Raw genomic sequence first — 13,495 nt, 5'->3', positions numbered from 1 at the left:
TTTAAAATGTATAATCATAACATTAGATACGATATTTGTTACAATTAAATACTAGATACTATAAATAAACTTGTGCGAGGATAAATGGTTTAGCTTACGGGTCTGGCTTGGGGCACAGAATAAATAAATTTATATAAAAATCAAATTTGAATTTAAATATTGAATGGGTATCAATTTAATAAAATAAATAAATCTAAGGAATGTGAAACAATAATGAAAATCATTTGTCAAAGGTAATCAACATTGATAATTATATTACGTGATAAGAATATAAGTGCCAAATTTATTAAAATTTAATTTCAATTGTACCTGTATATAAAATATTTAAAAATACACTTTATCTTTTAAATTTATATCACAAATAAAATGAAAGCAGGTCAAAAGGAGATATAGAACAATAGAAGAGAAATACATTTTCAATAAATCTGCTCTCATAAGTTGTCCGGTGAGCGAGAATCGAACCGGATCAACAACTACTAAGTTTCGACCTCTGGCACCTCTGGCTGACCAACTATGAACCACACTTTTGCTGCACACTATTTCTTGTGTAGTAACTGTTTACAGATAATTGTTTATGAATTTAACCAAAACTATACATAATTGTTTATCTATAAACAGTGCCGTGGGAGCATATATATTTATACACACGAACACAAACAAATTTTTACTAGATTTATAATATAACATATAACTAAACACATTGGCTGTATAATTTAAATCGAAGGTAATAGAATAATAATGAGTTCAAATCGCATAGTACACATAATAACGTCTACTTACCAGGGACGTTTAATACCAAATGTCCAACATGTCCGAGTAAACAAAAACATGATCAAGCAAAGTCATCTCATTCAGATCCATCTCCTTGTATACTTTCATTGGTTGATTCTGGCGAGGTACACCATAATGATGGTTATGATGACGCATCCGAAGACTGGTCAGTCATCTTGGCCATTATACATCCACCAAGAGCAAAGATGACGTAATTCGGAAAAAGCCTCATTTTCCATACTGCCAGCATAAAACGGGAAATCCATTTCCTCATCCTTAAAAGAAACCATCAGTGATTTTCTGACAACTTGTCCATCTTGATCAAAGGCAAGCATAGAAGATCTTCGACGCCATTCGCCAAATTCGCCACACCAACATCCACACCAAAAAGCAGAAACAACTGGTACCGACAAAAGGTGACAATAACAACAAAACAAACTAAGATCAACGGGTAAAAGTTCAGATGCAGGTGATACAAACCATGACGGGGCATCTTTCATATGCTCAATGTATTGGGATTCTTTTCTGTTGTTCGTGATGTATATTACTTCAAACTCAGCGCTTGTGCCCTTCATGTTAAGGTACCTTCCTTTTAACATATTTAGGAACTCTTTTGCATATAATTTTCTACCATCATTGGCCTCTACTTCATTACCCTCAAAGAAGAGTATGATTCTCTTTCCAACAAGTTGAGAAAAACCAACCTACAACAGTGGATTATTAAGTAAAATAAGTAGAGAAACAAATTTGAAAACCATGAATCATACGACATACATACAGTGCATTGAGTTTTAAAAACCACAGACGCTCTACTTTGATAATTAACATGGCCTAATCGTATTAAGGTTAATCTTAAATAATAACGGATGATGGCCAAAAATACCACTTTTTTTTGAAATTTGTGACCAAAATACCAAATTTGAGAAATGCGGCCAAAAATACCGACGGATACCCTTTCTCAGATTGGGTATTTGGAATACGTTTTCTCAAATTGGGTATATGCCCGATTACCCATTCTTAGATTGGGTATATGCCCGATTACAGACTGAATATTTCAACCAATTTTTTTTTTTTTAAAAGTTGAAATACGTTTTCTGAGATTGGGTATATGAAATACGCTTTCTCAGATTGGGTATATGCCCGAATACCCATTCTCAGATCGGGTATTCCAACTATTTTTTTTTGTTTTTTTTTTGAAAAATGTTTCTTTTACAAAAATAAAAATAATTTTTTTTTTAGATACCCAATCTGAGAATGGGTATTTGATTGGTAAAAATGGCCAGGATATTGAAAATAGGTATTCTTGTCACTTATTCTCAAAAAAATGTTATTTTTGTCATTATTTCAATAATAACATAACAGGAGCTTCAAATGAACTTATACAAAAAACTTGAACTCTGTTATGCTATGCCTATTAGAAACTCCATAATTCAAGGAAGACGAGAGAAAACACATATATGCATTAAATTAAAGAGACGTAATTTCTTTGAAAACATATTATATTTATTCAAATCTATCTTGTTTCAAAAAAAAATTCAAATCTATCTACATATAATGCCCAACATGCACAGGCACATGTGTGTTTGTCAAGAATTATACATACATGTATAGATATGTTAATTAACCTGATAACCAGATGGGATATATGATGGTTTTGTTTATTGTAATGCAAAAAGTGTTAGTCAGATCGATTTTCAGTATTTCTTAGGTAAAATACAGAATTAGTAATATGAATGTAAGATGTCAAAAAAACTAACCTTGCTCCCATCTTTTCGTCTGAAAATAGTGTTCTGATCCCAGAGCATATCCAACGTCAGTTCCCTTACTTTTTCAGTGTCTGACTTGGCGACTCTGTGACGACTAAACGGGCATGCTGAAGGCTTAAATTTGCTAATAAAGTCAGCACCCTGACGTTCAATGAATTCCCCATGTGGCCCAATGATAACTAGTGTATAAAGCTTCATATCATGTGGATCACCAAAAAAGCGCTTCAACCTCTCACATCTTGGGTCTCTGAAGGGAAGGGCCAACCAAGGCATAGTCTCAAATGTATTCCGAAATGTTTCTTTACTCGTATTATCAGTGGTTTCACTTGTGCCATACAGATATACGAGCACAACCTCAAAACAAGATTTGTTTTGTTCCAACTCTTCATATGCTGTCTTAATATTTGTTGTCATCCAGTCAGGAGTAGTACCCTCTTCATAAAAATATAGTGCTACCACCTTTTCTCCTAACGTGTCAACAAGTACCTGGGAGTAATAAGTAAATTAACGAGAAGAAGAAATATAATAAAGCAGGAATTATCAATAGTAAAATTATCAAATGTCCAATCCGTCAAAATGTTTTATGCTAAGGCATTCATACCTTATCCCCTTTGTTTGTGATGACATAATCATTTTTTGGCGAACCCAAGAGCACTTCCAAAGAGGGCTTCTCAGCAGTTGCATCATCTTGAGCTTTTAGAAATTCTATCCTTTCATCGCTGAAAGGATAACCCAGGCCTCCATATTTTTTGAACAATTGACAACTATTATTTTGCATAACCATGCCAGATGAATCAATGATAACTGAGGTACTGCAACACCGCAGTCTGTCGATACCAAATCTACGTACTATACGTTCCCTAGATGTAATATCTGGGAATGGGATGGCAGTCCATGGCATGTGATAAAATATAGATTCAAAATTAGACTGGTTGTAATGCAAATCTTCTGCAGTCCCATAAGCGACCAAGACAACCTCAAAAACATTATCAGGCAGCAGATAAGTGTATGTGTCTATCAAGTATGATATGGAAATCCTCGAATACACATAATCATGATGTAGTGGCAAAAAATACAGAACTAAAACCTTGCCTGCCAATTGCGATGCCTTCACCTACAAAAGTTAACAGAATATTATATCTCTTAAAGTAATGATATTTTAGTTTGTGAGTCCAAATACTATACACAATATAGTCTCAAATGTTATTGTACTCATTCTACAGTGAGTCATTACAATGAATAGACACATTACCTGAAATTACTCACACACACATCTGCTTTGAAGTCTAAACCTTAACTGAACTACTCTATATATATATACACACACATAAACAAAAGGATTTTGTTTCATTAAAGCGCGGTCCAAAAGCTATGGTTGGCCTGTAGTTTTGGAGAGAGACCAACCAAGTGTTAAGAGCATGACCAGCCATGAAAAAAAGAGAGAAATCACATATAAAAGAGAGAAAGATATGGAAAAATGCATATGATTCCATGATATTCTTATACATATACATACAGAAAATAATCGAGGTGCATATGATTTCAAGTTATTTAGTTCATGGGTAACGGGTACAATTGTTTAAGGTTTACTGGATAAGACACATAGTAACAGAGATATTATTTAAATAGAAGATACGAACCAAACAAATGGGTACATCGCATCAAGGTGACCCAACTATTAATGCAATTACACTTCTATTTCCGGTTTCACAATTTGTACGGCCTACAATGATATAACTTCTATATTGGTTACAGTTTCGCAGATTACCAGCAGACTATAATGATGTCAAAGTAAAATTAGAAAGATGCAATTGTTTAATTATGACAGGTACATTTATTTAAGCAATGTAGCTTCGCATGCACACTGTTATATTCCAAAACTAATATTTAACTGGAGATTCTGAAATTTAGGCTAAACTGAGAAGTAGGGACATGTGGATGCTTCCCTATAATAGTTAGACAGTCGATGCGCTTGAAATGAAGCAGATGGGAATTTTGGTATAATTATTATACTTTCTCGAAGATACATATGAAGAGTTGTATAAAGTTTGTAGTATAAATTTTCATCCTGTTGCGAGTTAAATGCAATTCAGATCCCTTAGCTTTGTCTCATTTGAATTTAGATATTCAATCTTTCATTTCAATCACTAAGCATCCCTTACAATAAGAACTCAGATCAGTGTACATCTCAGAAAAAACAAGCGAATCATACGAGATTTTGAAACGATCCAAACAATATCCCAGGCTGGTATGTGAATATCATGCATGAGAAAGTTTGGATGTCCAGGCTTAAAAAGATATCCCAAGCCCACAAAGATTTTATTTGAAGAAAGATATTCCAGCAAACCACTGGGTAGAAACATATGGGGCATGTGTTTCTTTAATTATTTCTTTTAAGCGGGCTAGGGCTTGTATATTGTTCATATAATTTCAGATTTTAGACATATGTGATCCAATTACACTACGAGGATAATGATAATGATAATGCATAGGCTTCATTCTACTAGTAGAAAGGCTATGAGGAGTAAGACGAGATACTACATTTGAATTTGAGGATGAGGCTTCCCCACTATCGTCAAACAAAGAGAGTTTCTCAAACTTATCTGTTATCTTATATGCATACAACACATGAGCATTGTTAGATTCCAAGCTCCAATTGTTGATCTCATATACGCAGGTTCATATAGCAATGAATCAGTACGAGGTGGTAACAATGGAACATGGGACACCAGACATATTATAACTCTCATCAGGAATCATTGGAAACATTGACAAATTTTGTTTAAAACCAGAGTGGAAAAGCCTGAATTTTGCATAGTTTCAACAATACCTATTATTGCAGACATGGATATGGAATCTTTAGAATAAAGCATTCAATCACATCTAAAGGGGTAACTGTATGATAATTCTACGTGTTCTATTTCATAAGCTCGAAAGCTATTGTAGAAAATACTGAGTATGAGGCCGCAACCCTGTGGCCTGACATACTATCCTAACCCGCATATGCATGGAGAGGGTGGAATCAATCAACACCCTCTATACTTTCCGCGATTGGGGTATCCGTACAATTAGCCCTTGAAGAGGGTCCTCCTATATGGAAATGATAATTTTAACCAGGAGGCCCTTACTCAGCTCCCCGACTGCCCTACAACCAACTAGTGATAGTACCAGTGTCCACACTCTATAGATGGTAGAACTATATGATATAGTCTAGCTATCGAGATAGGCCTAACTTTTACTCTATAAGAGGTAGTCTTTGGGCTATAGTAGATGGGACTGAATGGTTGTTTATCGGAATTTAGATACAGCAAAGCTGAGGGATGTGAACTTCATTTAACTCTTCTGTTGCAGAAAAGATTGTGCCCAACATGGTTGTTACGTCGTAAGTCGATTCGAGTTGACCGGGGTGTCCGACAAATCGAGTCGTGACTAGTCTCGACTAGTCACGACAATGTATAAATTATAAATTTATATATATATAGATATATATAAATATATTTTATATGTGTATTCTAAATTTTAACAAACCATTTTCCCCTGGATGAAGATAATCAAGAGAAGAGAAGAAATACAATGTAATCTATTTTAGAAATATCCAACTATTGTACAAACACAAATCAAAGATTCAAAATATAATTTAAAAATATTCTTGACTCAAAGAAATAGTTGATTCAAAAGAAATAGAGCTACAAGTCTTTAAGTGCAGTTTGCACACTGCACTGCAGTTTGCACACTGTAACTGTGCTCTGCAACCGCACTGCAACTGCAGTTTGTACTCAGCACTGCAACTGCGGTTTGCATTTACCACTTCAGTTTTTAATCTGTAAAGCAGTTTCCAACAATTAAAAAAACCAAAATCAAGTTTACTAGCACAAGTAAACTGGACAAAAAAACTGGAAAAACCAAGTGATGGGCTTTGTGTTTTAAATGTATTAGGTTATATTAAGTAACTGGGCTTGGGCCTTTTTTTAACTTTTGAACCAGTCGACCGACTGGGACCCGACTAGTCGACCCGGTCGGCAAGTCGAGTTCCATTCGGATGAAACATTGACAAAATACAAGTCGACATGTTAAGTCGACCTTCCAAGAACCCGACTAGTCGACCCAGTTGACAAGTAGAGTTCCATTCGGACGAAACATTGACAAAATACAAGTCGAAATGTTAAGTCGACCTTCCAAGAACGACTACTCGACTAGTCGAGCGACTCAACAACAATGGTGCCCATCATCAACGCAACAAAAAAGTATTACACAGGGGAAAAAGAATAACTACCTAGGAAATTAAAAAATATCTATGGAACAAATGCTTAAATTGGCCACTAAAGAGAAGGATCTTGTGTTGACAAAATATAAGTGTGCTTAATCTGCTGGTATCCATATTCAATACAAAATGTCATTTTGGCATTTTGAATTAAACTTGGAATACTTCCGATCTTAGTCAACGCTAGAAGGCAAGTTCGCACAACAATTCTTTAAAGTATTGATAGTTTATTTGCTGAGACCAATATTACTAAAAATAGTGTTACATGTTACCGTCCTTACTCTTAAGGTCATAACAACAAATTATAGCCACTTGGATTTGATTTTATTTACACATACTTTAGTTTTAATGTCTTAACTACTATTAATATATAAAATTATTCAGTGGGCTTAAAAAGAAGGTTTTGTTTCATCAATGTGCAGTCTAAAATGATATAGGTACACATGTAAGAATAAGGCATAGCCTTATCAAGTACTCATGAACAATATAACATACTTGCGATAATTCAAGACACTTGATAAAAGACATTTTAATCTTCGACACTAACCACACACATGGATGCTTAAACATGGCATTGACAACATAGTCATTATGTCTGACAATATTATCCCTATAACAAGAATCACTAGGAGGAAATATCATTCTAATCGACAACACACACCAAACTGTGATACATTTGTACTTACCTGGACGTCGACGTGGTCCTTATGTCTGATGACATAATCCCTATACTTGGTGAAAAGGAGATCATACAAATTAATGATGTCTCCTTTCCTTATAACCTTATTCTCTTCCAATAGCTGCTCCTTGTTTTCTGTAAATTTTTAATTCTATGATCAAAGTCTAAACAATTGAATAAAATTTAATTACCAAAAGATTGTAAGCATAAACATAACAACCCTTTTTAAGCAACCAATTCAACTAAAAAAATACAATACAGGTAAACCTCTTTAAAGTAATAGGGTCGGGACACAAAAAAATCGTACTTTAGCGAGTTTATTATTTTACCGGGAGTAAAAATATACCGTGTCCATTATGCTCGGACCGGAGAAAAATATTATTTTAACGAGATTATTACTTTATCAATTATTATTTCATCGACGTTTAACTGTTGCCATCATCTTTATATGTTAAAATTATAACTTATAATCAATTCTAAACAAAAATAACAAAAAAAATTGTGTAAAGGCTATAAAGATACAATCTTTACAAGTTAAGTTTGTGATTCTTGAATTACAAGAACAAGTAGATATAGGCTAACCTGGGAGATGGGGGCATGTGGATGCTAGCCTATAAGTGTTAGCAGTAGAATTGAAGCTGGGAAATTTAGTGGCAGGGTGATGATTTCTTGGAGATACATTCCAAGAAGAGTTGTATACTAGGTTTACAGTGTAAAGTCTCGTTCTTTTGCACAAAAGATTGTGCACCATCTTTAATTGTGCTAAACTCCTCATCTTCAATTGCGCCTAAACCCTATACAAATTACAAAGTTTATGACTTTTTTAAAATTTGTCTATCACTTGCCGAAGAATCAGTTAGGGTCGTTTGCTTCACACGGGGGTTAATGCATCATTCGTCATGTTATGTGTTTGGTTAGGTGTTCCATGCTTCAATAAAATTTGTTTATTTTAAATAAATTAAATTTATCCATCAAATTTGATTTCACGCGGGTTTAGGACGTATTCATTTGAGATTCTGGAGGATTTTTATTGATTTTTAAAATCAGCAGGTATTCAATAAGAATTTTAAATAATCTTTTAAAATCTGGAGGTATTTAAATCAAATTTTAAATAATCTTTATAAATATGTGGGTATTCATTTGAGATTTTAAAAAATCTTATAAAATCTGTAGGTATTCAATCCAGATTCTAAAAAATCAAACAAAAACTCTATGTATTCAAATTTTAATAGATTTGCAAGAGTCATGGATTTTGAAGTATCTGTTTCATATTTTATAGGGTTAATTACACTTTGCACCCTAGTACTATGTTTCAAAAACAAATTTGTACCAGAACTTTAAGAAATTCAGTTTGCACCCTCATACTTCAAATTTGGAATTCATTATGCACCCCTTTTCAGAATTTTGTTGAATTGGGTAGGGGTAAAACCGGAAATTCAACAATATACTTAATCAAAATAAAATATAGCTTGTTCAAATATTATTAAAAATTGTATATTATTTTATAGCAACTATAAAATAATAAATTTTTAATTTTCAAATAACACTATTAATTTTACATTCGATTATCATTTTTTAATATCAATTTAAAAAAATTTATTACTCTACTTAATTAAATTTAGTTATATAATCAAAATTAATTGTTAAAATATTTTTTTGTAGAATTACAAAATACTAGAATTAATAATATATAATGAAATCAAAACTCAAATTACTATTATCATTTAAAAATTAAAAACTTACAATTTTGTATCAAAATTCAATTTTTAACATTATTTTAAAAGACATGAAATTAATTTACTTAATATTTTTGCTGAATTTCCGGTTTTACCCCTATCCAATTCAACAAAATTCTGGAAAGGGGTGCATAATGAATCCCAAAGTTGAAGTATAGGGGTGTAAACTGAATTTTCCAAAGTTCTGGTACAAATTTGTTTTTGAAACATAATAGTAGGGTGCAAAGTGCAATTTACTCTATTTTATATACAAATTTATGAACCTCAAATCTCTTAGTTGAAGTAAAGATTTTGATGGATTTACAAATCATAACAATTTATTACTAGGAAATCAAAAAATAATAAGTGAAAAATATATTACTTGCATATATTTATACCTACATCTTTTTTCATCTTCATGCTTGTGTGGTGCTCCCAAGGTTGTTTTCTTCTCTGTAGGTTTGTTTTCTTTTCGTTCTTTATATGGTTATATCTTTTTGTTTTTGCATGTCATATATATTTTATTTATATAGTTACATAACTCCGTATAATTGTATATGTATAGTTATATCTCTGTATAGTTGCTGTGAACATATGTATATTGGTAAATTTTTTTGTTACATGTCATATCGTATATTGTCAATTGTCAATTTTTATGCATCTTTATGTGATATATGCGTTCTAAATTTTAAAACGTTTTAGTTCTATTATGGCTGATTCGCAAAGTGTCAAAAAGAGAGTTAGTTATGATCAATGGACGGTAGATGAGAGTAATGCGTTATTAGAGCTTATGGTTGATGCCGCGAGTCGAGGATGGCGTGATAATCGTGGTATCTTTACTAAACAAATAGTAATCGATCGAATTCTTCCTTCGCTTAATGAAAAATTTAAGTATAATAAGACTTATAACAATTATCAAAGTCGACTAAAATGGTTCAAAAATCGGTATCTCTCTTGTTCACCTCTTATGAGTTTTAGTTCTGGATTTGGATATGACCCTATTTCTAAGAGATTCACCGCTCCAAATGAAGTCTGGGAAGAGTACTTAAAGGTAAATCCAAATCTTTATACTATTATTCGTGTGAACGCTTAAATATTTTATTTCTTAGAAATTGTTATGCTAACAAAATATTTTGTGTCAGGCTCACCCAAAAGATCGTAACTTGCGCTATGAGACATTTCATGATTATGCTATGGCAAGAACTCTTTGAGACGGGAAAGTAAGTCAGGATGATCACCTGCAGAAAAGCTTTCGAGTTTTGAGACCAAATAAGCATGATCTTGTTCCACATGTAAACTAGTTAGGATTTTCGCAAACTCAGTGAATTTGGAAGGCTGGTTAGCGAATCTCTGTCTGGCAGTAAAAGTGAACTGCTGGGCTTTTTGTTCAAGGGTTTGTTGCAGGATTTTCATTGCTGCTTCTGAGTTTGAAAAGATCGTACAATGTGAAGTTTCAGGGCTTAGTTGATTGAAAATTTGATTGTAAGAGAATAAAATAGTTGTGAGAATAACTTCTTAGGCTTGGGAGGATTATTTTAGGTTTTAAAATTATTCTTGAAATTGTGTGGATAGTGTAGTTCCTGAATCTAGATGGCATAATTACACTTGTTATGACTTCAAATGCTAAGCATCTCGCATTTGAGATACCAAAGCCATAGATTTTATTTACTTAATATGCTTGATGCACTGTAGTTATCTCCGTATTTTCTTTTCCCCATATACTTCATGTTGATTGGTTTTTCAAATGTCTACAAGCATACTCATGTCTATTTTATCAAGGTTATCCTTGGTCTTAAGGGGTATGTAGGTATAATTCTGTGGTTGGTGGATTTATGTAAACTAGAAATGAAAGTAATTTACCTCTAAAACTGGAAGAGAGTAATTCTTTGTGACTCGATATGTTGGTGGTTATGTGGAATTCTATTGCCTTTCTTCTGCCTGCAATCTATTACCTAATGGATCATAAATGTTTCGTGTATAATGCATTGGTAAGTTAAAGGTTACTGCAGTGAGTTTATTGTGTTTAGAATCACTAAGAAGATGGTATGGTACTATGGTTTAGTTTATTGTTCTTGTCCTAACTAGTATACAATGGTTTAGTTTACTTCACGTGAACATTTCTAATCTCTGTTTTTTTGTAATTTTCGTGCAGATTTAACAATATGGATAATGCGATAATGCTGGAAAACAGAATAGAAGAAGAAGAATTCGAAGAAGAAATTGACAATCAGTTTTATGAAACAGTTAAGTATTTATTAATGGTGATCAATGTGATAATGACAGTGTTAAAAGCTAATTTAACTATTATGAATGAACCTATTGGCCGTTCTCTAACACGACGACCAATATCTAGACTTGGATACTCTTTTATAAATAATTTGATGAAAGAAGATCCAGAAAATTTTCGCGAGTTACATAGAATGTATCCAAATGTGTTTCTTAAGTTATGTGGCATTATAAGAGAGGGAACTAATCTAGAAGATACACGATATGTGTCTATTGAAGAAATGGTTGCTATGTTTCTACTAATTGTAGGACATAATGATCGTTACTGTAATGTCCGACAAATGTTTGGTCGCTCACACTTCACTGCTAGTAGAAATTTTAATAAAGTTTTGAAGGCTTTGAATACTATAGCACCACAAATGATGGTAAAGCCCGAGGGTATTTCCCCGAAAATTTCTGGAAGTACAAGATTTTATCCTTACTTTAAGGTAACTTTTTGCACTAAAAGTATAATAATTTGACTATATTCTAGTCTAATTTTTAATTCTAATGTTATATTTTTATGGATATATTAATTTAGGACTGTGTTGGTGCTATTGATGGAACTCATATTCCGGCCATGATAAAAGGTCGAGATGTTAGCAGCTACCGTAATCGTCATGGATTTAATTCCCAAAATGTTTTAGCTGCTTGTAACTTTGATTTGGAATTTATTTATGTGCTTAGTGGGTGGGAAGGTTCAGCACATGACTCAAAATTGTTAAATGATGCACTATCGAGGAGAAACAGGTTGGAAGTTCCTCAAGGTAATATTTATTTACACTTTTATTTATTGCTTTTCTTCTATCTATAGTCTTGTGACTTTTTATTTTATAAATCAAAAATAAATTAGTCAAAAATGTTTCATTTTCAGGAAAATATTATCTTGTTGATTGTGGATTTGCTAATTGTCGTCAATTTTTATCTGCAATTCGTAAAGTAAGATATCATCCAAAAGAGTTTGGTGGTGAAGGTCGTCACCCAAGAAATGCAAATGAGCTATTTAATCTCCGTCATTCCTCGTTGAGAAATGTGATCGAGAAAATTATTGGTATCTTCAAATCTCGATTTACGATATTTAAAATTGCACCTCCATTTCCATTTCAAGTACAAGCAGAGTTGGTACTAGCTTGTGCTGGTTTACACAATTTTCTTCGAAAAGAATGTCGCTCATGAATTTCCTATTGAAGTAGTAGATGACCAATCTTCAGACATTGAGGAAGCTGATAACCCAAGCCAACAACAACAAAGGTCTGAAGCAAATACTTGGAGAGCTAACATCGCTAATTCTATGTGGGAAGATAGGCCTCGTAATGCAGTAAACGAAGAATATGAAGAAGACCAATATGATGAGAGCGAGGCACATAACGGATATTGAGTGATGAGTTACATTTTTTTTGTTAGTTAGATGGGTTGGACTTGTTATTTAAATCTTGTTATTTAATTTGCACTACAACATTGCTATTAGTTGATATATTAAAATATTAATTCAAAAAATATTAGTAAAACAATCCAATAAAATCTATGAGATTATATTCAATCCATCAAAATCCACCAAAATCTGCATAGAATTAAAAAAATCAACATCCAAATCTATGTGGAATTTAAACAATTCATGGATTTTTGAAAATCCATTAAAATTCATGAATTATTAACAATCCATTAAAATCTCAAATCAATACACCCCTAAATAATGGGTATTAAATTTTAAAAATGGTGAAACAAATATAGATATGAGTTTGTAATGAACCAAACAAACTTATACATGATACGAGGATGAGATGTACCAAACGATTGGACTCAGGTTAATTTAGTTCCCAGCAAAAATAGGTCAAATAAATTAGTTGGATCATAGGTTTTATCTATTTATTTAATACTATATTACTATAATACCGTTGTTAGGAGGATTTGATCCTTGGTCTTTGCTAAAATAGCCTAAATAATAATATTTTTAATATTATGGTAAGAAGTATTCGAAATTTAAATTATATCCTTTACTATGGAGAAAATTTATCGATTTTTTTTAACTCTTCAACAA

The 13,495-nt window shown here is 32.6% G+C and overlaps 2 protein-coding genes across 2 annotated transcripts; one reads left to right on the top strand and one right to left on the bottom strand.

The window, feature by feature from the left end:
* Positions 1 to 938: 938 nt before the first annotated feature.
* LOC141718275 (putative nucleoredoxin 1-2) lies at positions 939 to 8,228 on the bottom strand. Its single transcript, XM_074520660.1, has 5 exons — positions 8,060 to 8,228; positions 7,485 to 7,612; positions 3,139 to 3,651; positions 2,529 to 3,023; positions 939 to 1,475 (listed from the first exon to the last, which is right to left on the bottom strand). Exons 1-5 carry the CDS (start codon positions 8,226 to 8,228, stop codon positions 939 to 941), a joined length of 1,842 nt encoding a protein of 613 aa, XP_074376761.1.
* A 3,612-nt stretch (positions 8,229 to 11,840) lies between these two features.
* LOC141718274 (uncharacterized) lies at positions 11,841 to 12,835 on the top strand. Its single transcript, XM_074520659.1, has 3 exons — positions 11,841 to 11,906; positions 11,999 to 12,224; positions 12,654 to 12,835. Exons 1-3 carry the CDS (start codon positions 11,841 to 11,843, stop codon positions 12,833 to 12,835), a joined length of 474 nt encoding a protein of 157 aa, XP_074376760.1.
* The last annotated feature ends 660 nt before the right edge of the window (positions 12,836 to 13,495 follow it).

The sequence above is a fragment of the Apium graveolens genome, chromosome 4, assembly GCF_009905375.1.
Source record: "Apium graveolens cultivar Ventura chromosome 4, ASM990537v1, whole genome shotgun sequence".
In the NCBI taxonomy this organism is placed as follows: domain Eukaryota; kingdom Viridiplantae; phylum Streptophyta; class Magnoliopsida; order Apiales; family Apiaceae; genus Apium; species Apium graveolens.
This window is presented reverse-complemented; position numbering and strand designations above follow the sequence as displayed.